Raw genomic sequence first — 25,741 nt, forward strand, 5'->3', positions numbered from 1 at the left:
TGTATAAACACAGAGAGGGAAATTTATAAAACAATATTTTCTGACCCTGATTATCCCCTGAAAACAAAGAACTGAACAAAAAATAAACCTAGTGACACAGAAAAATATTACAAAAATAAATGGTAAGAGGCTGGATATATGGCACAGTAGTTAAGAGTGATCGCTTCTCTTAAAGAGGACTGAGGTCCAGTTCCTAGTACCTACAATTAGTAGCCCACAACTTCTATAACTCTGCCTCCAGAAGGGCTGATGCCCCTGGCTTGCATATGAAGTTATCCACAAATTCATATGCATACATGCACATTCATACACATATAATTAAAACAAATCAAATCTTTTAAAACATATATGATATATAAATTATTAGGTTACTATATCTTAGTTTTAAGACAAAATCAATGTAAATAATACAAATAAGAAATTAGATATTCTAATTTTGACTAGAGCTTTATACATTAATATTCCTAAGACATAAATCTTAGCTAATTTTTTTCTTTTTCTTTCTTTCTTATTTTTTAAAGCAGGGCCTCAATAGCTCTGTCTATTGGGGGCCTCTGTCTAGCTTGGAACTCGCTATGTAGGCCAGGCTAGTTTTAAACTCATACAGATCTGCATGTGCCTCCCAAGTATTGATATTAAAAGTGATCAGTCACTATGCCCATTCAAACCAAGAGTTCCTAATATTGGGACATATCTTGATGAAGAGTAGTCATTACTTCCTTTAATAGGAAGAATATAGGAGTCACCATGGGATAGTTTCCATGAGACATTCCTCAACAATACACTGGAATTTCATAGTGATGCAGCTGCTTTGGAGTTGGCCATGTTTCTGTAAGTGACATTTCATGCAAGATCTGCAAGTAATTAAATTAGTTCGCTAACTTGTAGCTTGGTAGAATAATTCATTTGTTCTGTTGCTGATAAGGATGTGACACAGCCAATGATGAGTTTGATGAGAACAGTTAGATGTAGCTTGTCTTATGTAACAAGGCACAACCAAAGCTTAACCATTTGTTAGTGGGTGAAATCCACAGGGGCATTCCATCATGTCCAACTGTCATATGTGGCAATATATACATTGTGCTATGGTGCTGGCTGTATAGGTTTTCCTATGTGTGACAAAACATACAACCAAGGGTGAGTGATCTGCAGGTAGAGTGTCCATGGGGGCATCTGTCTTTTTCTGTGTGGGATGCAGACTACTTGATAAGTAATCTCCCCGGCTTGAGTAGTGGACTCCCTGAAAGTGGTTGAAGGCATGGAAAAGACAGAATCATTATCCACTCATTGAAATTATTGCACAGCTACTGCTATGTTTAATAATGCATAAAACTAAGGCCACAAAACGGCCAAAGGGGAACCTGCTTTTTGTATAGGAGGAATTACAGTAAGGAAGGCACCTGTGAATATGTCTTCCATTTTAGCTTCTGCATTAGGCTGAAAATCCAACAATAGCAAGAGTACACACAGGAAATATTTTGCAAGTATCTTCGCTTCTATAAACACTTGCTGCCACGACACAGATTCAGATGGCTAGAGACTGCAAGAAGCCTCACCCTTTAGAGCCAGCAAACTCGAACTTCAGCACACCTACTCTGAAGTCCTGAAGACCAAAAAAAGTCAAAGGGTAAATGTTGGCCAAGTCTAAGTTGAAAGGCAAAAATCAATCTCTTGTTAGGCCTGAAGAAAGCTAGAGAATTTTTTGTTTTTCAGCCTTCAATTCCACTGAGACTGTTGACTAATTGGACAAGGCCCATCACTGTTGTAGAGGACAAGCTGCCTTAGTCAGTTCACAAACTCACTTGTTCAACTCACTTACAAACATGCTCACAGACACACCCCAAAATACTTTTCAAATAAGTATCTGAGGACTGGTTAGCCTGGTCGTGCTGACATAAAAAATGAATCTCACTCTAGGCTTCAAGGAGTATCGGTCCATCCTGGTTGCAGATGATTCAGACACTGACATCCTGGACAAGAAAGGATCAGTAAAGAAACTCCCACGTTATGCACCTTTTATAACCCTTTCTGGGTTTTTATCTCGACTGTTTTGTTATCTTGAAGAAAAAAAATAATTTCTAACTTCACAGTGAAATGAAGTGGAGAAAGAAGAATTTTCTATGTAGGAGACCAAATTAACCCATTTCACTCAAGATGAGTGGGGGTAAAATTGATTAGAACCCAGTCTTAAAGCCCCTATAAACCCAAAATTCGGGTTCTATTGTGAAAGGTGTTTAGTTCTCGAACATGTGACTTTTAAGCATGGGTTAGAACATGTTCACTTGATTCCTTAACAGAGCCATTATGATAAGAGATACTAAAACCCAAATCATTGAGGTTCCAGGAAAGTCTACCTACCTCGAGGTTGGTGCGTTTGAAAACATCGTCAGTTTTCATTTTATGGTATACTTTTTCAGCAATTCTTTGCATCCAAAAGTTCTCAGGGAACACTTTTTAATCTTCAAAAATTTATTTGTAGATGCCAGGCAGGGTACTATACACTAATAATCACATCACCTCAGGGATGAAAGCAGGTGAATCATGAGTTTGAAGCCAGTCTAAGATACACAGTGAAATCCAGCCTCAAAAATAAACCCACTTATTTTAAGGAAACTATGATTGTATATCATTTATGCATCATAGAAAAAGTGTCATCAGGTTTTCCTTCTTGAAGCAAATGTTAGTAAAAAAAATTGCTAGCAGCATATAAAGGAAAATAAGATATGAATTTAAATTTTTTAAAATGTCTCAGCACTGTATACCCAACCACCTTTCAAATCACTTGTAATTGTATGTTTTTTCCACTGTCAAGATTATATCAGGAAATAAGCAGCTCTAAGAATGTGAGGTGAGAGGTGAAAGATTCTTAGTATATCTATTCTTAGTATATCTATTGGTTGAGTAGTTGTCCAGTGACTTTTTGTGCAGACATTTTGTCAGATAATACAGACACAAAGGGATGAGAAGACAAGGTCTTAATGTACTAAAAATCACAGCACAGGGCAATCAAACAAAAAGGTCCAAAAAATGGAAATGCTACTATGAGCTGGAAATAGTTATGGAGGCGGGTTGCTTCACCAAGCAGAGAATTTCTGAAATGGATTTTGGATAGTAAGCAGGACGTGTGGAGGAATGTAACAGGTTCTTCACAGAAAATTAACCACCATAGCTAGGAACTAGAGCCTGGGTAAAGAAAGGAGTTCTAATCCTAAGGGCTGGCCATAAATACATGCAAATAAAGACAATACTATTTGGACACATTTGTGTGTGTGTGTGTGTGTGTGTGTGTGTGTGTGTGTGTGTGTGTATGTGTGCGTGTACACATACAAAAATAAATATAGAAGTAGAGTTAGCAGTTATAAATGTAAGAAAGAATATCTAAAGGTATCACAGGAGAAGTTGAGGAGAACAGATGGAGAAGAAGTAAGGACGCAAATATAGTATGTAATCCTCAATATAAATAATAAAAGAGTAAAGTTCAATGCAGAAATACAATGCCAAGGTCTCATGCTAATGGGACAGTCAACTTCGTGTTAGACTGAGTTAGTTTAACTTTAATAGATTTAAAAGGTGACATATTGATACAAGAGGATTATATGACCAACCTTATGTGTGTATTTTTCTTACTTCTTACAAAAGATGGATACAGTTGCTGTGAGCAAAGAATGCTGTGCCGTAGACTACAATACCATCTGAAAAAGCTATGCAGTGTTGTGAGATAGAATGGGAAGGGCTTCATCAGTATTAAAAGGAGTGATGGGAAGTAGAGGTGACTGTTAGGAGCAAAAATACTTAATACTATTTGGTGTTGTAAGTGACAGAACAGAGAACAAGAAAGCAAGAATAACTATGAAATCAGGATCAGAGATGAATTATGGCTCAATTAACTGAAAGCCCACAATTTAGGAGTGGGAAGCAGAACACAAGGTTCAGCTCAGATAGAACATTGAGGATTTTTCAGATATCAGCTTGAAGCAGCTGATAGCAATGTTTTAGATTCCATTCCTATTAAGTGATGTGAAATCCTCCATACTAACAAAGACAAAAGTATTAAACATATTAATATACTCCACGAAGCCTACAATGAAGAAAGGTACAATCCAGAAACAGGAGCATCATACAAGTAGATAGAGAAAAAAGAGACTACAATGGGAATTGAGAAATGTGAGAATGATCAGGAGGAGAAATGAGAATATTAAGGATACATGGTGAAAGCTTTGGAGACACAGGATAGGATAGATAATTTAGTCAGTCTGTTGAATTTGGCATATAGTGGATTACTAACATCCTTCTGTGGGTGATCTTCATGGAGGCAAAGAGAAATGACTTGCTCACAAGGAAAGATGGGTATTATTGATTGGTCAAACATAACTGAGCACATATTAAATTTCTAAAGAGTTCTTAGTGCCAGATGAAGGAAGTATTCTCTATAGTGATACTAATCCAGAAGAAGGAGAGGAAGGTTTTCAAACAATGCATTACCAATATTCACTTGCTTCTATCTTCTAATTTAACAGCCTCATTAGGGAGTCACTAGGACAGAAGATGCCATTCTGCCAGCATGGAACAGGGACGGAGTCAGATGTGGGAATATAGGTGCCCTCAGGCTTAAATGACAGTTCTTTTGAACCATACAGCTTCTTTGTGGACCATCACCTTGAACACCCACAGCACTGTCTCTTGAACTTAGACTGTTCTGATATTTCAGACTTGGATTAGTTGGTGGATGTAATACAAGAGGCAGTGGCCTCTGACTTCCTTTCTATCAAATCCGGATAGCAGGAGTCTCTCTTCACCTCCATCACCCTACCAGGGTCAGTGCTTTATGCTCTTGAACATTGGAGTTGCTTCTATTATTCTGCTGCTTAAGCAGGCTGAGTTCATTACAAGAGTTCTTTCCAATGGGCTTTTATTCAGACTCACCGATCCTTGCTTTCATCCAAACTCTTTCAGCAACATCTAAAGCTCCTTTTGATCACCTGGCTCCAACTCCTGTTCACGACCTTCTTGTTGATCTGTTCAGGAGTGACAAGCTTTCAGCAAAAGGTTTAGATGGGTGTGGGGGGAAGCATGTTGGATAGGGGAAACATGATAAAAGATGAAACACACACACACAAATAGATTGTTGCTTGAGAGTGAAGACCTTCTCACATCACTGTCCTTTGCAAAACAATACTGAGGGGAAAAAAGTAATTTGGAGACAAGAAATGCAGAAGCTGAGGTGGACTGGAAAGTAGGTGATAGAAAATCAACTCAAAAGTCAGACAAATCCTTACGATTACTATTCTCCATGTGAGAGGTGTCCTTGTGATTTATATGCATCCATCAGTGATCTATCAACTTCCTGACAGGGGGGGAAGGGAGCACTACATTTCCCTCACCTGTGATGAATCTGTTTGATAATATCTCCACCAGTTTGCAGCAGCCAGAGTTACCTATTTCACACTTGTGTCCGCAAAAATATATATTTTCACAAGTAAAGACTTCTTTTGGCTCTTTAAATTCCCTGTCTTTACTTTTTTTTTTTTTTAATTTCTTTTACCTCCGCCTCTACCAGGGAAGGCAAATGAGAGAGAAGAGCTCTTTCCTAACTGTAGCCTTGATAGGCCATCTCATTCCTAAGTCATTTATTTGCATACTTATTTTCTGTGTGCTAACTCTGTAATGGCATGCATGCTGTATCTATTAATTGTCATGTCTTGGCACAATTTGATCTGAATTATATCTAAATGCATGTAATGCAATGATGACTCATATTATAATGTGGTTCTGCTCCAATGGCAGCATTTGCATAATGCTGGATATGATAAGACTATAAAGTAAGGAGCCGGATTTTCAAGTGAGACTTATGAAGAACAGTCTTCTGACGGTACAGCCATGCCTCATACATCAGAATGCTCATCCAAAGTGCCTCATAATTTATTGTAAGCACTTTTCTCTCTCCTTACTGCTAGAAGGAGATAAAGAGTAAAGCCTACATGGTATAGACCTCATTATTTTTCCTTTTAGAACTTAGCATATTTTTTTTGATATTTATTTTGTAATGACTCACAAGGTAACAGAATCTTCCCCAAATAGCTGTGGGATTGTTTTTAATTGCATAGCCCATGAAGATTTTTAAGTGCACATCAGAAGCAGATCCCAAGACAAATTTTAGTCTTTCAAAGATACAACCTAGGAAAGTTTGATTTTTCTCATTCTTGATGAAAAGACTTTTTCTTTTTTTAATGGAGAACAAAGATGTGCAGGGAGAACCAAAGCAAAGACAAGATTAGAAATGTTCTTTTGTATCCTCTAAACTGTATGGGGCTGAATGGAGAATCTGTACTTCAAACCTGAAGAAAGGATTGGAGACTCTTGCTACTTTGATGATACTATACTTAACACATGCTTTTGGGGAAGATATGGGCCTTTTTCGTTCAACATGGGACTTCCCAAGACATACAGCACATGGGGTAAGCCTCATGTAATCTAGAATGTGCCCCACCTGTGCCTGCAGATCTCTGCAGAACATAATCCACAACACTAACCAATGACAATCTTCTTTTCTTACTTTCCTGAAGGACAGCTGTATTTTGAGTTTGCCATTTATGGACTGCATGGAGACTAGGGAAACATTTAATGCCTGAGCTATCCAGTCACAAAAGCATTTCATAAGGATACTTTTTACACTGTAGTAGTTTGAATGGGATGTCCCCCATAGTCACTAGCAATTGAATGTTTGGTCTCAAGTTGGTGGTATGGGGAAGCTTAGGAGGTCTGACCTTACTGGAGGAATCCGGGGGTTCCAGGCGTGAGCTCTCAGCTGTTCCTGCTGCCATGCTTGGTGTTTGGTGCAAGAATTCCGAGCCATAATTGTGATGGACCCTTATAATAAACCACAAATGAACCCTCACTTATAACAAGTGCCTTGGTCATTGTGCTTTATCACAGGAATAGAAAAGTGACTAAGACATACAGTATTCTACAGATAACATTACAGCCTCAGTTTAAGCAGTTAAGGTACAGCCATGATATATCATACTTTTAGTTTTCAACTTCAATTGTTTTGTTGTTAAGGGTACTATTGCTAACCAGAGGTGACATAGAAGAAAACCAGAAGAGAACAAGTCCCTAGAAAATTTTTGTGAAGTTGTCTATCAGTGAACAAACACTAGGAAAATCACCATATTCCAAGTTGCTCAATGTAATTCAACAATTTAGTTACTACAAAGGGAATAGTTAAGGTTCAAGTTACAGAAGGATATGAAAATAAGAATCATTACATTACTTCAAAGCACACTAAGTACTCCAAATATATTGGTCCTTTACCAATAAAAAGCATCCAAGAAGCAAGCTATAACCCTTGGACTGCAGAAAAATAGCACTGGGGCTCTTCGATGATATGGAATGCCTTGGCTGGGTGCTGTGCTTTTTAAAACTGTTCAACACTGTGTTCTTAATTGTGTGTACACTTCTGTGTCTCTGTGTTTGTGTGCTAGAGAAAGTAAGAGCAGCCATACCATGCTTGAGCTGGAGTTGTAGGCAGTTATGAGTTTGCTAATGTGGGTGCTAGGAATCAAACGTTGGACCTGAGCAGGAGCAGTGGGCTTACATTAAACATAGGAGCTATCTCTCCAGGCCCATCTGCTCCTATGGTTAGTGTCAGCCTACAGATTAGAGAATCGCCTAACTCATCAAGCCCCTGTTTTTATAACTATCATAGAAAAAATACTTCATTTTTTTAGTCTTCTAATATCACAATATAGTAATTTAAAATTTTTCTTGATATTAAAATATTATAAAAACATTAGATGTTATTAGATGTGTAACTCAGAGATTTGGGAGTTCAGGTCAAACCCACTGCAATAAAGCACTCACTACTATAAGTATAATAACCTGGATCTCGTGGATATTTTTGTTTCCTAGTACATAAATATGCTTATGCTTGGGAAAATATACTTGCTTGATATTATTATCCATTAAGTATGTAACAGCATTATGCACAGGAAAGCAATAAATGTATATAGCTTAAATAAGAACTACAGTATTGTTAAAGTCCGAGTCCACACCCCAACACCATCATCAAGCAAATCTGGAAGCAAGCGAGCTGGCAAGCTGAATGTTCCTGTGGTAAAAGTCAATAAAAGCTGCCAAAGGGTGACAGTCGAGCCCAGAATTCCTTTTCTAATTCCTGAATCTAATTTTTATAGAATGGTAATAAAGCAAACTATGCAAAACTAAAAAAAAAAAAAACCTAATAATTACAAATTTCTTGAATTCAGTACTTAACTAACTGGGTATTTTTAAAATGTGTTTGGATAGTTCTTAAAATTCATTATTCTTAAAATAATGTTGTAAAACTAGACTAAGGACTTCTGTATCTGAATAGTCTGGGATATTTTCACGATAGTTTTTTTTTTTTTTTTTCATGCTCTGCTTGAAATCTTCCTGATTCTACATTTCTAATGTTGGTAATCTATAGCATCACTTCCCACACCAATTATCTCTCCTTCTAGAATGGAATGAGTCTACAATAGTTTTGCTGACTCACTAAGGGTTTTATTTGTAGGATTAAAGTTACAACATGAGCAGCATCAGAAGAAAGGGTCAACACATTCTTAAAGAGTTCTTTCCTATTAACATCTGGCATCTCTGCACAACATAATATATAAATATATACATTATATATATGTGGGTGTGTGTCCATGTGTATGTGTAAATGTATGCATCATCTTAATGAGTAATAAAATCAATTGCTGGTGAAGAACAAAGGAATTCTTAAACACTGCTATTAAGAATGTAAATTAGTTTGCCTATTAAGGATATAAGATGGATATGGCGGGCCCTAAAAAGATATCTCCTATAACACCCAGTCAGGCATTTACATTAAGGGCTTTAAGTCAACATATCACATACATATATGGCCATGCATGTTTATTGCAGTAGAATTTCAATTGCAAGTTATGGAATCAGTGTAGATATCTGTATATAAATGAATCAGTACATTCTACAAAAATGTGTCATTACTAAGTTACAGTTGTAGGTAAAATGTATTAAAATAAAAATGGGGCACACACTTGAGAGACTTTATTCATAGCTGTATAATGATATAACCTTGTACATTGCATTGTTGGTAGTAAAAGAAAATGGTCTAAGTTGTTTGATGTCTAGCTTATGTTTTGAGAAACTATTGCTCCTTAGTGTTTGACACTTGAGGAAGACGGGATCAATAAGAACCAGAGTATGTAAAGAAAACCTGCTCACTGAAAAATTTTGATTTGGAGAAGATTATTTCCTATTTTTAATAGAAAAATGTTTTTTAAAATTTTTATTGGCATACATATTTATTGTAATACAGTAATGGGTTTCATAAGGATATGTTTATACATTATATACATAATCACATTTTACTCTAGTACTTGCATGTTTTCCCACTCTTTCTCTTCTGCAGCACCCCTTTATCTTTTCAGATAGTTCACTTCCTTCATGGCATATACATGGATTTTATGAGTCTGTATAAAATCTAGAATGCACCAGTGAGAAAAAAAATGTGATCTTTGTCTTTCTAAATATAGTTTACATCATTTAATATGCTAGTCTCCACTTGTATACATTTTGCTCTCAAAACCATAATTGCATTACTTCCTATGGCTGAATAAAACTCCATATATAATTCAGGTTCATCATCCTTGACTCTGTCAACCTGCTATGCAGATCATATTTTTTCATGTGGTTATTGGCCTGTGTATTGAAATATGGATAGCAGCACACCTGATATCGTCCCTTAAGATAACAGCAGTAAAGACTCTTTTCTCAATTATGACAAAAACTGTCTCCACATATTACCAGTGTCTTTGGATTATCTTTGGATAGAAATTATATCTGTTTATAAACCCCTCACCTATCATTTCTTAAGAAAAATATACCTTCTCCTACCCATCCAGTAACATGGTCAACCAATGTTGAAATATAAAAGCATTCATTTATATAGGCCACAGCCTAAATTTTTTATATATATATATATATATATATATATATATATATATATATATATATAATCCTTACCTTAAATAAAAAAGTACCAGGTTCCACTCTTCCAATAAGGAAGAGAAAACAAATAAAATAATACTTAGATAAATATAAATGCTGAAATGCAAAAGTTTTAGCCAACAATGCTTTTTAAGAATGCAATGACGAGCTTAGCAATTAAACTTTTAGTCTAGTTAAAATGTATCATTTGTCTGATAGAAATTTCATCACCAAATTTGTTGATATATTAGTGCAAACCGGTTTGCATATTTCCACTTTCATTTTTTTAGAAGTATAATTACTAACTTTCCACAATATAAATGGTATTGTAAGTGTACCTATTCACATCTGGCATAAAAATGCTTGCAGAAACTCAGGGTTCTAGAGTTTTATGAATGCATTGATTTCTTATGATACTTTATGGATTCAGATATACTGAATATTTTAGATAAAACCTGCTATTTAAGAATTTGGGATTTCAGACAGCAACCTACTCAACATTTATTTGGTAACTTTGCCTGTTTTTCAAGTTGTTTGTGTGCAATACAAATTACATTTTCTGTAAGTGATATTTCTTTCTAGTTGTGGGGCTTTGAATGGATAACATCCCCCATAGGCCCATTCATGAGCACTTGGTTCCCCAGTTGTTTGAGAAAATTATGGTACATTTAAGAGGTGAAGCCTTACAGGCAGAAGTGAGTCACAAGGGCTGCACTTTGAGAATGTATAACTTCCCCCAGCTCCAGATCATTCTCTGCTGTGTATGGTTGAAACGGAATTTCTCAGTTTCCTGCACTGGTCACTTGTTGCCGTATCTCCCGCAACATAATGGACTCTCTCTATGGACTCATAACCAAAAATAAGCTTTCTTCCACAAGTCACTGTTGGTCATGGCACTTTATTACAGCAACAAAAATAACTAATATAGAAGAATAAATAAGACATATAATACATTAAAATAATTTAATTTTAGTGTGTGTATGTGTCTTTTTGCAATGTAGTGTGTATGAATACTACTGTATGTTTGTGGAAGTTTAGGGATGACCTTTGTGGAATATGTTTTCTCTTTCTTCTTGTACCTAGCTGAGGATTGACCTCAGGCCATCAGGCTTGAATCACATGGCCTTGAAGCCATATATGTCAGGGATCTTCCTTCAAATTCAGTTAATAACATATTCAACAGCTTTTTAAAAAATGTTGCTTTGCATAATTATAACTATTTCATACTAAATAATAGTTAATGACTTATTCTTTGTGTACTATATAACTAAGAAAGATTTAATTGCTGGGTTAATAGGAGGCTAAGTAGTAAATTAAATTCAGAGTATTTATTCTATAGTACTAAAAGAATCTGAGTAGATGGTGTTCATAATGCTGAGTCTCTTAAGTCTCTTCAGTGAATTAGAAGGTCACTATCTTTAGTAAACATATGTGCTCAAATAACTGGAATACAGTGTGTGAGCATGAGAATGTTATAAGAAGGATCCAAGGAAAAAGAGTGAATACTGAAAAGCTTTCCTAGAGAAGAACCATTCTACTACTCCCCCATGGCTTCAGCTTCCAAGAACAGATGCTGCCTAATTTGTAAAGAAGACAATTTCTAGCCCTATCTCTATTCTTGATCTGATTGTTCTTTTTCTTAAAATACAGTCCTTGATGATCCCAAGGAATTTATAATATCATTAAATTTACAATCATATTTACACGAGCTCATTGAGAAAACATTCAATTAAATTGAGAAATAAATAACAGGGAACAGATTTTATAGTTTCTGTACTTTTAACTGGGACCAATTTGGGAGTTAAAGTCATCGTGTGTATATTCTGAACTACAGAATTGTCCTGTAAGCAAAGAGCATTTAAATGTCACTACTTCATAGTAATTGCAGTATGATGGTACAACTCCAAGGTCCTAATTCACTCTCCATCCCTGGCTAAACATAGTTAAGCCAACTTTGTTCCTCGATGCAAACCCATGTCAAGTCAGTGAATGATGGATATTTATTTGTAACAGCATCCTCATTTCTGCATAGCCAGGTGTCATGTGATTACTCAGTGGCTGGTTCCTTTAATAGACATAGAATTATGCAAATTAATATTAACTTGGGCTTTTAGCATCTTTTGATTATGTGTAGTTTATAACTTAAATTAGTTATCATTTTAGACCAAGTTTTTATTTTTCCTTTTTAAATTAAAAAAAAAATTAATTCTGCAACAGCATTTGCCCAGTTTTCATTAGAAAAATTGTCATCACATTGTGGAGGGATTATTTTCTAGTATACAGAGAATGCATTTATTTGGGGTCTTTTGACTTCACAAAATAAAGCTTTAAAGAGTTGTTCAAGTAATTCTGTTAAAATTTTAAACAGGTACTATTTTGCTCTCTGCTGTTTGCTGTTCAGATAATCATGTGAGACAGTGATATGTGAGAACATTTTAAAACACATTTCACTTGTTTGCAAGTAAGAGTTAACTTTCCAATGTAAAGAAGGATGAAATCCCAAGTTAGAGTAAGATGATATGTATATTGTTATCCAAAGCATCACATAATGCATAATTGCAGTTGGTGCATTTGTATGAGCCTGGCAGCACTGCTGAAAACGTCAGCTGCTTCTTTAGGTAAGATAGATCAGAACACTTTCCGAAGATAATTTGGAATAATGATGTGTGTGATTCTTAACTTTCCATGGGGAGAAAAATGCTAAAGTGCCAAAGAATCCTAAAAACCTGACATAGCATTTCTACCTTATGCTGATAAGAAAACTGGCTTAATTTATTTGCAGATTTTGTAAGGCTTAGGATGGGGTTATGGAACGTAGCGGTTGTATGACCTTTCTCTGCTTTTGGGAACATGATAGTTGATGTGGAAAGTATTTCCAAGATGCCTATTTTATTCTAGATTTTCTCTGGGAAATATCCAGATAAATCATGCTAAAAATTTATTTATTAAATTAATAAACAATACACATGTAAAAAATGAACAGGCTTGGGGTCCATTTCTTTTTTATTAAACAATTGAAGATGAAACATAACTATATCATTTTCTACCTTTCTTTTAATCCCTCTAACCCCTCCCACATCCCTTCTGCCAACCTCTTCCATCCAACTCCATTGCAAATGGAAAGTTTTCTTTTGTTTGATTATTGTTGTTCTTTTAGTGGCCTACATGTATAGGAAATTCAGTACTGGACCCTTTTTACTTGATAATGAATGAGAGGCTCATCTCTGGGAGAAGCTAATATGCCCGATCTCAGTTGTCATTTCCTGCCTGTAGTTCTTTGTCTTGATGTTGGACACAGCAAAATTCCCACCTTCTGGGTTAGCATGTCTATCAATATTGTCATTGTGCAGATTCTGTTTAGGAAGCAGTGTTATTGAGGTATTATTGTTAGGCTGCCACACTGTTGAACTATCATGGGGATGGCTTCCCTGTCATTTATAGAAGACACAATTTCATGGCAAGCTTCATGGGCTTTTACAATCTTTCTGTCATCTCTTCAACAATATTCCCTGAGCTTTAAGTGCAGAAGAGTTTTGGACACATGCCCATTGTAGCTGAACTCAGGTTCCATTTATCTGTGCATTATGATAAATACATGACAGCCATTTTCGGAACTAAAGGACATTTAGAGAAATTCCTTTATGATATAATACGCTTGATTTTTGCTGTTTTTGTGTTGTGCATATGAAAAAAGTACAAGGAACATGTGTTTGGAGATTTAAAATCAACTTATCCAGGTTCATGCTCATCCTTTCCAAAAGAAAAGAACACAGTGTCTACATCCTATGGTTCTATTAATGCTGCAGACGATAGACAATATACTATTGTTTAATTCCAAATGACCCTAAATAGAAAAATTCTTTTGATAGTACACAGAGAAGAGAAGTGATACCAAAGAAATGGGAACAACAGTCTAGAATGAAAGAGCAATTGTGGACAGGTATTGCTGGGGTATTATGGTTAGACTACCATATTGTTGAAATACCATGGGGATAGCTTATGTGTGCAAGAAGGAAGTGCCATGTTCCTTGTAGAGTAGCCATACATTACCAAACATGTAGTTATCCCTAAAAGCATCTGTGAGGCAGGGAAAATACATCCTGGAAAATGGAAGTAACACCTAGGCTTTGAAATGAACTTTGTTTGTGGAAAAAAGAAATATAAGACCTGTACATCTTCGCATCCAATGTGTCAAAGTTTCACTCTTAAAAAAAAAAATAGTACCATTTACCTGCACATAGTAAGGTAAGAAGATCTTTGGATGATATAGAAGGTATATTAAAGACTGTACATCTCTTCTTGTTACGAGAGATGTAGTTTGGCTTCTAGAGCCAAGTGTGGACAACTCAGAATTCCTCATGTTTCCTCCATCCATATGCATGGATATAGGCAGTGTGTTTCCACTCTGGAGGAATTTGTATTTGATTTGACTTAGAAAATAAAGGAGAATATGTTGTTTTTATCGTCCTTTTGTCAGGGTCCTAGAAAATTTCGCCCTTGTTTTATGCCCCAGAGTGTTGAACAGCTGGCTCTGCATCTGTTAACAGGGCTTGGGTTCTTCTTACTGCTGTAGGGTAGGCATACATCTTGCTATAGGAATGTATAGAGAAAGTAGGTTTTTGTTTTCATAGTCCAACTTTGAAAACATAAAATTCAAGGAAACCAATGCATTTTCTATGATTTACATCTCTCTGTCTTTCTGTCTCTGTCTCTGTCTCTGTCTCTGTCTCTCTCTCTCTCTCTCTCTCTCTCTCTCTCTCTCTCTCTCTCTCTCTCTCTCACCGTGTCCTTTACACTATTATTTAGTATTTATCTTCTTTAGAATCTGAGTATAAATCTGTTTTCTGCATCTCTTCCAGAAGATGGCTTTATTTAATATGATCAGAAATGTTAGTATCAACTTAACTCATTGTCAAGAAGCCTGTTACTCTCAGCAGATGGAGTAGAACATAAACCAGATAATATTTGCTTTGATTTTCTTGATACAGCACCTGATTGCTCACCCCTAAACAACAACAACAAAATACACAATTCTCATTCCAGGGCATGAGCACTTCAAGTGTGTCAGGGTCACAAGTGAACTCTGAAATCTAGTCTAATTCTTATAAATACAGATTATAAGTCACAGGTCATGGTCATGGATGAATAAGCTCAGTCTGAGATACAGTGAACATGCTACAGTAACAATTGTATGATTCTCAAAAATACTTAAGCAGATGGAGTTTTATGGGATGACCTTTTCATAAACATGAAGAAGATAATCTGGTGGGGAGTCAATAATCAATTAACTCTACTGGGTTTTGTAACTCACATTCCAGTTGTTTAATACTGATTCAAATCTAGTAAGATAGCATTTACACACTGGGTGGTGACTGGCTCTTAAAGGAAATAGTGAAATTACTTAGCTCTCTCAGAAATTTCATGACAATGATTTATTATGCCTGTAATTATTTGTCTTGGTTGGTCTTGTTGAGCCCTGTCATGCAGAGAATGAAATCAAACAGAAACGGTGAAGCACTAACAGGATTACTCTGCTCTATTAGGTGTGTGGTAGAAGACAAGAACTCGAAAGTGGCCTGGTTGAATCGCTCTGGCATCATCTTCGCTGGACATGACAAGTGGTCTCTGGACCCTCGGGTTGAGCTGGAGAAACGCCATGCTCTGGAATACAGCCTCCGAATCCAGAAGGTGGATGTCTATGATGAAGGATCCTACACATGCTCAGTTCAGACACAGCATGAGCCCAAGACCTCCCAAGTTTACTTGATCGTACAAGGTAAGGGGAAAGTGGGATAAGAGAGCAAGCCATGGGGAGTGGGTGCATTGAGCAAAGCATGGGCAGAATTCTTTTTGAAAAAGAAAATCATTCTATAGTATGTATTTTTCTTCTAGAAGATGGTTTTGAAAAGAAAGAGCTAGGAAAATCTGTGCTAATTTTCTGGTGATATAGTGATGTGTCTTCAGTTGTTGTTCCATCTTTGATTAAGAAAACATAAAACAAAGCTACAGCTGTCTTAACATAAGTGTACACAATATTTAAATTCTTAAGAAGTTCTTTTATTTCGTTTAGATTCTTTGTTGAGTTTAAGAAAGTGGTTTTTCTTTTTCATTTTTGTCAAGGTAATTTTGCCCTAAAGATCAGTATTAATTATTTGTTTATGTGCTAGTAAGAGATTTTTAGAAAAATAAAAATTGCTAGGGGCTTTGACCTCTTTTCACCTAGTTACCTTTCTTTGTGGCTTGTGTCTTTATTTAATAATTTATTGTAAGCCAGTCTAAAGCTTGGGCTCTGTGAAGTCATAGGGGAAATATTTGTTTCTAGATTAGGGTTTCCTGGGGCATGCCTGAGTCATTGTTTTACAGGATTAAAATTTTTAAATAGCATAAACATAAGCCCATACACTGTGACTTTTCTTGGGCTCCCTTTCCTTTGAAAACAAAGCTGATTGCTTACAGTTTTATTTCAGGCAAAGTCACATCTCCAACAGATTCCATCATCTATTGAGAAAGATCTAAGCATTGATAAATATTAGGGCTGTGTTCCTGTATTTTTTATTTACAGTTTTATGCAAATTTAATGCACAGTAAACATGGCTGGTTCCTGTCAGTATTCCAAATGCAGTCAGTGGCGTGGCAAATTTGGACCGTAGCTACTATTGTGTTAGGGAACAAGTTATCACAGCATTTAAAGTATTGCTTTCCCAGCTCTTCTCACCAATAAACTAAAACCGAGATAAAACATATCAAAGTCTACATGGTAAGAGGGTGCTTTGGTCATGTGACTTCATTGTGGTCCATTTACAAATGACTGACAGCTTCATTTTATGCCTTAGATAAGGCATTTCTATGATTTATGAAATTCCAAATATGGCCATATTTCTTTGAAGATTAGTTGCAAGTGCTTGAACCAGAGAACAAGACACACTTGGGCTGGGATCTTAGGGAACTGATTTAATGGTTGAATATATCTAGCGATGTGTGACTATGTCAAATGGTTACGTTGCTCACTCTTATAAAGTACAAACAAACCTTCGCAGACAGAAAGACACAAACACACACAGACACACAAACACACCTATCTCAAAATCCAGAATTTCTACTTGATTCAGTTACATAAACTGATCTATTTATATTAAAGGATCTTTAAAACAGATATTACCTAATGGCCAGTCACTGCTTTATTTATATATTTCTGTATCATAGATCGTTCTTCAAAAAATAGTCACTTGATTGTGAAATTATTACACAATTTTACTACCTTTCAACCTTTGTTGTTATTAAAAGGTACCTATGGACCAAAAGATGTATTGTGTACAGTCCTCAACAAAATCTGGTTGACAATCTGAGTGTTAAAGGCTTGGTTTGAAAATGAGGAAACAGGGCATCACCTGATACCAGTTACCTGCTCAAGGTTGTCACAGAGGCTGTGAAGTAGCTGAATTACAATCAGATTTGACAATATTTCCATTGTGTTTAGATAGTTTTGCCATGACCATAATAATAACTGTTTCCAAGATTTATATTTAGGCCTAAGTTTTTACCACCAAGCCCTCAAAGGCCCTTCCTTTGCCGGCATTTATCCTTGTTGGCTAAAATTAAAATCATGATAAGGGACTTTTAGAACCAGAACTAAGTGAGAATTAAATTAACTTTGATTTAATATTAAAAAAAACCAGAGCCTGTTAATAGGCAAGTAGTATTTATTCACTCTCTCCTGTAATTTGAATATTACTAGTGAGTAGACATGGATAACTTTATTATGAACAAAAGCTTACATTGAATGTCATCAACAAAACTGTCCAAGGTTTCCTCTTACCTTATAGCAGGGTTTGAAGAACATTTATGTTTGCTATAAATATTATATTCCCATCTTAGCCACATTGCCTTGAACGAGGAGAGAAAAAAATATCCCGTAATTAAACAGAAAGGGAAGAGGGATTGTCTCCTCCTTGAGTCTGCATCACAGAGAGGGATGCCTGGGTATTCTAACAAGTTAGCGTTGATCTCTTCCTTCCCAAGGGTTTTATCACTTCATACGTTTCCTCTTTTTGTACCACAGCAGAACATTAAAAAGCATTGCACCACATCAAAGTTTTTGCTTCTAGGAGCTGGAGTGAAGGCTCTTGATTTGAACCCCAGCACTGCAAAGACAAACCAATATTCTGCTTCAAGCTGTGGTAGCATTCATTCCTCTTTAACTGGTCCCTGACTTCAAAACTCTAAAGAGTTTGTCAATATTTCACATTCTGCATCCACTCAGAGTCCAACCCTTCAGAGTTTCTGCCAACCCACCTTAGGTACTCATTCAATAGTTTTTATTTTTTTACTTGACTAAAAGTGAGGTTACCCTTAGCTCTAAGATGCTGTGAGATAACACTGGAAACAAGTCATTAAAAGGTAGGTTTTACAGTCACCCATTCCCAGAACTAAATCGCAGGTTTCTTCATCCTACTTGAATTAACTTCAGAGTGAGCCACTTTATTTCATGAAGGCTCAGTTTTGACATACGCAAAATAGAGATGAATTTTAGAGGTTTCAATTCTAAGTTTATTTCGAGGATTAAATAATATGTTTTCTTATCCTACTTCATGTCTAGTGATCATCTATCCTCCACAATAGAGAATGAGGTGATAATGGTGATGAGGAAGAAAGTTCAGAGGGTCATGCTGTGGCTTCTTCTTCACTGTTTCTATACAGCTCACTCCTCTGCCTCCCAGAATGTAGTAGCTTTGACCCACTGCTTGTTAATTTTGAACAAATGTTAATTTACAGAGGGCGTCTCTCCTAAAAAGAACACCCACTTTTACGTTCTTTCCTACAGTTACAGAGATGGTTGCTTAAAAACAAAAACCAGACACAGTTTGTATTATATTACTTAGATGATTTATTAGATTGGTTAAAAAATCTCCACAGAATCTCTGGTTTGGCAGATATGAGTAATGTCTCTAGAGATGAGTTTATAAATTTCTATGTGATGCTCAGGCTTCCAATGTAGGCCAGAAAAATAGAGAGTCGGTGTCCTAAGATGCTGATAAGAATCTGTAGAAGAAGGAAGTGGTGCTGCCTGGTTAAACTGATTTCTGATGATTGTGACTGTAAATATTCCAAAGAGTTATCTTGAATGTGAGATGCACAAATCACTGCTAAGTTTCTTATATGTCATAGCCTTGAAGGCCAGCTCCATAGAACACCCTAGAGAGACAGTCTCTGTACATGAACATTTTCAGTTTTCAAAGCAATGACTGTGTTACATTGTTCTACTCCTCAAAACTTCCACTTTTATATGTGTGCTAGTGTTTATGTTGTTCTGTTTCCCCTTATATATTACTTTCCTGGAAGCCATTTATTTGTTTAACTTTCAAACATTCCAAATATACTAGTGGCTTTTCAATATCTTCCACATTGTTGATTATTTCTCAAAGAAAATATGTTTTTAGTTTATAAAGATCATTACACATAAAATATTCTGTGCTAAAAAGTATGCTATGGGGTTCAATAAACTCTCTCTGTTTGTGTGGCAGCTACACATAGCTTCCTTATATGACACACAGGATAAAGTCTGGCCTCAGCAAAAGCATAAGTCAGTATTGACCACTAGGGTCACTTGTGAATATTTGCTAATATATATTCTCCCTGAGAAAGCCAAGGTTGCCCACCAAGGTTACCTAAATCTAAACATGCATTCTACTTAATAAATACAAGGACCTCTATGTAAACTCTAATATTTGGTGTCTGTGCTTGCTAGTTTATCGAGTCCAGGATCAAAGAGTAAAAACACACCAGTTTTAATATCAACAAAATAAGGAAGTAAATAAATATTAAAGAAATCCTTACTGCTACCAATGTACGCATCATGTTTTCTGAAGGTTACTCTGATATGGCTTCTTGGTCTTCTGAACATACTACCAGTGGAAGCACATGTGCTAAGGCAACATAATTCATCTCTAGTTATGATCATTGCACAATTTGAGATAAACCCAACCCTTCAGTTTAGTCAAAGTGCTGGTGCTTGAGAACCAAATCCAAAACCGTGAAATCGGACTCTGGATGGTGAGTCAGCACCTTCAAGTTCATTATAATTGCCAGCCATTCAGATGCACACAAATCAAGGACTAGTATTCTGTGGATACTAAGAATACTAAGAATGGGAGGGGCTTCCTGCCTTCTGCCAGTTCATCTTCCTGTGTGACACTTCAAATTATGTCTAAGAGTATTCAGACTAAGTATTAGAGGAATGTAATAGTAAAAACTAACAATAAACCAGAATACATTGATGAATTGAAGTGTTTTAACTATGACAACAATAGCCTCAAAGTGGATATTTGTTTAGAAATTTCATGTATATTTGGATTATAAACACAACAATATTTTTTAAAACTGAACATTATTTTAAATACCCATTCATCATAAATTATAACTACCAGTTGGTTTTCAACTTACAAACCTAAAATGCATGATTCATAAATTTATAACAATGTTAAAGTAGCTATTTCCATACACAGTCTTTTATTCTTTTTATGCTATTCTGTTTTAGTTAACATTTAAAAATAAATAACTTGATCTGAAAATACTAAATAAGATATTCTTAATAAAACAATTTTGAGTCTGAAGTGTTTTTCAAATAGATTAACAAATTTCACTAAAATATAAATTAGAGTCTGAAATTTTCTTACCACTATGACTCAAATCACACCCCAGTGGGCATGTGTACATCTTTGGCAGAAAATTTATTGCATAATCACCTCAATTAAAGTAATATGATTGTGAAAAATATTGACAGTGAGACAGATTGCAAGATGAAAATGTTTGACTTTTTACCCCTGCTGATAAAAAAGCCACATTTCCTTTAGCTCATTAATTCTAGAGTACTCCTATAAGACTTACAAAAGAAACCTTAAATTTATTGCTTTTTTAAATGAACAATACTCTGAGACTCATTTCTAGTATTTGAATTTTAAGAAGTCTCTCTTACAGTTAGTTCTTTTTAAGCATCCCGACTGCTAGTCAATATATTACAGAGCTTTGGGAAAACATTGCTTTCTTCTCTGTCTCTTCCTTCTGTCTTTCTTTGTACTTCTTCCTCCCTGTCCCAAATTCTTCTTCCCTTCTTTAGTAAACATTAAGCTGCATTGATAATCTTTTCGACATATGATCATGGCTTACTCAACTTCAAATAAATTACACCCGTGCATGGGAACTGAATTTAGCCTGTTTAAAACACTGGTTCTGACAGAATTTTATTAAAACAAGGTTTTGAACTCTTGTTTGGTTTGATTGGCTTTCATGGTGGGTTCTATTGTTTGTTGGGATATTTAATCAATAGATGTGATCATCATTTGTATTCTGTATGTTAAGGTTGACCAATTTTCCTATTCTTTAGTTTAATTTTGTTGTTGTTGTTGTTCTTCCTTTCTTTTTTTAAGAATGGGTTTCTCTGTATAGTAGCCCTGGCTGTTCTGAAACTCACTCTAGACTGGGCTGGGCTGGAATTCTGAAATCCGCCTGCCTTTCTGATTAAAGTCATACACCCTCACTACCTAAGACAACAGGATCATAACTGTCTGTTAGTAGATTGTTATCCAAGTCAACAACCAGACAGATAATGTAAAAGAGACAAGTAAAAGTAAAGGAGAAAGAAAGAAATTGGGACTATTACTTCATATCATTTTAATTCAGTATTTCCTTTGTAGTAAGGACTTTAACTTTTATCCAAATCATTCCCATTTGCTTATATTTACTTACATTTCATATATTGCTTATATTTATTTATATATTTATGTAGTATCTTCAAGCTTCCTGCATTTATTTTCAGCTCTCTACTCCTGGTTGCATGAAATAAACATTTTAAACCTACACACTAATCCAAACTGTGTAATAAGAGAAAATAAGTCCATGGTAGTGACAGAAGAACAGGCTCTGCAGGGAATCTTAGCATTCTCCTGAAGAAAGTAGTCTCCTTGAGAAATGGAAATAAAATCTATCCTCTTGAAAACAGTGAAGACAACATTTTGAATTCACATATTCACATCTAAAGACTAATAATGTTAATGTGCATCTGAACTCAATAAATACAGGTTTGCATCCAAAGGACTGTATTTTTCTTTTAATGATCTTTTAAATGATAGAGTGAGTCTCTAGCCTTAATGTCCTAGATTTGCTTAAATGACAAATTGAGTACACAAAAGTCAGTAAGTTTCGTTTCTCTCTTTTTAGTCCAAAAAAAATTATCTATGAAACATAGTCAGGAAGCAACTTGAGACTAAGTCATGGCCCACATGAGGAGGATCCCAAGTAGGGCAGCATCTCTGATGGGCTCAGCATCCCTATAAGAAACTATCCTAGTGGCAAATCCAGTGAATTAAGTCAGTAACTCAGGAGAAGTAAGTGAGTAAATTGACAGAGAAGTATAATGATGCCCAGTTTCCAATTGTGGGAATAGAGAGATGTAACATGGAGAACAGTGAGGTGAAAAAAATGAAACAGTTAGAATAGTTAGTGTTTACTTGTGCATTTAATGTGGATATAAAAATAGAGACGGAGAAAGATAGAGAAAGAGTTGGAAGGAAAGCCATGGAGCAGTAACACCACACTACAATAACCATTACCTTCTACGTAGCATACAGATGTTTCTATGAAAGTATCATTTCTGCCACAAGGGACATGGGTTGCTTAGAGAAAACCATGATTAGGACGGGTCAGGGAAGCAGAAGGTGAGCCTGTAACATCTTTTGAACAAAAAAGTAAGAAAGTACTAAAAGTATAATGATATTTGTAAGAACACACAGCAGCTTGATTGGCTTCCATCAGCAATGTCTAAGAATGTGCCTATCAAAATAAATTATTTTAGATATTCCAATACAGATGATAGTTCATACATTAAAAACTGTAAATTATATTCTTAGAATGCTGAGTAATAATAAATGTAGAAATAATGTTGGAATGTGGTGAGTATTATTTGGAAATCTCTACAGAAATAATTGATTCAGGCAAAAATGTATCAAGCATTTTAAAACTGGAAGGAGAATGTTAAAAACAAAAATCACAAATGTTCACAGTGTCAAACTAGCTACCTACAAAATATTGCCTGCAAAGGGATAAAAGAATAAAACTGAAAACCTGAAAACCCATGGACACCATATTATTAGTCAGTGATCAACGTGAACACTCCCAGAAATGATATATAAATTGGTGTCATGTGCTAGAGGATAGGGGACAATGAGCAGACAACAGCTTCACTTGGTAATGATGTGCAAGTCTAAACAAAATTAGTAAGCAAGGCAAAGCATATTCTATAGTAAGAATGGAAAGACGGTGGAGATGTGACACAGGCAGAAGATGTGATAGACATTCTGTGAGAAAAAAACAAGAATAGGAAAGCTATAAAACTTGATTAGAGTTGGGGTATTTGGGAGTTCATTGCATTCTATGCCTTATATATGTTCCATAAAATTGAATTATAGCAAAATTCAAAAAAATAGTTAAGGTAAGGATTTTAAAACTGCTGCATAAAATAAAAATTCAGAATAACTATAAACATAGTGCATGAAAGCAATTTTTCAAGTGTAACCACTATAAATAAATTTATGACTATAATTTATCCCGTTAACCATCAAAAGAGAAAAATGAGACAACACAAATAAGTACAAAATACATGTGACATCACAGAACTTACTAATTTTGTTTGTTCTCAAAAATGTAGAGAGCTAAGGGTAGAGAACATCGACTTTCAGTTTGTAAAAGAACACACAGAAATGACCAAAATGAATGTCATTCAAATATCACAAATAAAGAAATGCGAAGGAAAACATAAAACCTGTTTTCTAAGCCAGTACCACTAGGAAGGAATTAAGAAAATGAGCATAGGCAGAAATGGCCAGAGAGTGGTAAAGTGACACATTTATATCTCCCTGTTGAGAGCGTAAATTAGTGGAAATTTTCCTAGAGTAATGCAGACTCATCTATAAAAGTTTTAAAATACATTTCTATCACTTGACCCAGTAATTCCACTTCTAAGAATGTGTAAAAAGAAAACCATCTGAAATGCAAATCAGGATTTTTATACACTGTGGTCATTATTGTTACGGTCATCAAAAATATTAATGGACATCATGGAAAATGCTCTAAATATTCAGAATGGCAAATTAAGGAATGTCATTGGGATTATTATTTTATGAAAAATATTATTAATATGGACATTATGAAATCTATCTATCATCCAGATCTCTTTGTTGTGTTTGGAAATGACCCTATTGGTCATTTTTGTGAGATTACATAGAAATTCTCATACAAGTAAAATCTGAAATAAAAAATACTTGTCCTCAAAACTTGGGCAGATTTAAGATCTAGTGCCTAAAATTTCAGAATTAATTGACTGGGATTGAAGGAGGAAACTTCCCCACACAGAGAATGAACATAAACAAATGGAGGCCCTAGCTGTTGAGTTTCTATGGGAATGGTCTCATCACAGAGGCTCTGCTGAGGCCTGCATCCAAAGCCAGGTTAGTGTGGTGAGAGCTATGGGATCTCAGTTTCAAATGCAGCATGAACCATAACCTTCTGTGATAGAACCTTCTGTAATTCTACCATGTGGCCTTCTCAGTCATGTGAACTGAGATGAATTCCTGTCTGCACAAACATCATAGGGCCAGTGAGGTTTTATTTTTCTTCTAAGTAAAAGCTCTGCATTACACAGCTCAACACTCATTAGTGATCACACTTTTGGAAACATGTTAATAAATGTTTAAAATACCTTTCCATATATAGAAAGTAGCAGTTTCTTTAAAAAGTACCTTTGTAAACCCAATTTTGCAAACTCAGATCAGAAAGTACTCGTATCTGATACACACACATTATCCAGAATAGGAAAGCAAAGAGAGAATAACTATTCTCAGGTGATGCTTGTACAATGGCTTTTTGAATTCTATGTTTATTAAGTAAAACTTCATATTATACAGATTCTAATCAGTTTATATTATAACTTAAAAATAGCTCAATGGAAGCGTAATAATGAATACATGAAAATAATGAATGCATAATTTTTAAAGGGGAGCCATTTAGAAAAAAATTTCAAAGATCAATTTTCTTCTGGGTTCTTTTCTCATTCACTCTTACTTTGTTTTCCTTTTTTTTTAGTTATCCGTCTTTCTCTCACTGAAGCATTTGTAGTCTTCTGACATTTTTCCTTGAAGGAAACAAATGCAAAATCGTCTGTTCTAAAATGACTATGCCAGTAATTAAGATCCAAAGTTATTAAGGCATGCTTCATTTCAAAGGAGAGATAGTAAGATAGGGCTACACACACACACACACACACACACACACACACACACACTCTGTGTAAAGCCTTGGAGAGGGGGAATGAAGTCAGGGGTTCGACCTCGTTAGGACTGTGTCCATCTGAGTTCAAACAAAATTGCAGAATAAGAAATGATTGTATAAATTTTCTGATTTTACTAAATATAAAATTTTAAATCAGGGCGGTAGGGATGCTCTGTTGATCACGTGCTGGCTCTATCTGCCTGTCAACAGCCCACAGTCAGTACCTTGCTTCCTGATACCTAAGGTCAAGTTTATCTGTTCGTCTGGTTTTCTTCTTTAGCTATTTTCTGTGAGCAAGTCCCACAATACTTTTTTCTTTTCTAATCCAAGGACTATTAAGTGTTCACAGAAAACAGGACCTCATACTACATCACTGAGTATTCTAGTCAAGGCAGCCTAGGGAAAAAAAACA

General features: G+C 35.5%; 1 protein-coding gene across 6 annotated transcripts in view; it reads left to right on the forward strand.

Annotated features, from left to right (window-relative positions):
* Lsamp (limbic system associated membrane protein) overlaps positions 1 to 25,741 on the forward strand; it is a 2,034,784-nt gene that overhangs the window by 1,736,271 nt on the left and 272,772 nt on the right. For all 6 annotated transcript variants that reach the window (XM_034514988.2, XM_034514986.2, XM_076942923.1 and 3 more), the window contains one exon: positions 15,555 to 15,787. In XM_034514988.2, the coding sequence (XP_034370879.1) occupies positions 15,555 to 15,787 (233 nt within the window). The remainder of the gene's footprint in view (positions 1 to 15,554; positions 15,788 to 25,741) is intronic.

Source organism: Arvicanthis niloticus, chromosome 12 (assembly GCF_011762505.2).
Source record: "Arvicanthis niloticus isolate mArvNil1 chromosome 12, mArvNil1.pat.X, whole genome shotgun sequence".
NCBI classification, from domain to species: domain Eukaryota; kingdom Metazoa; phylum Chordata; class Mammalia; order Rodentia; family Muridae; genus Arvicanthis; species Arvicanthis niloticus.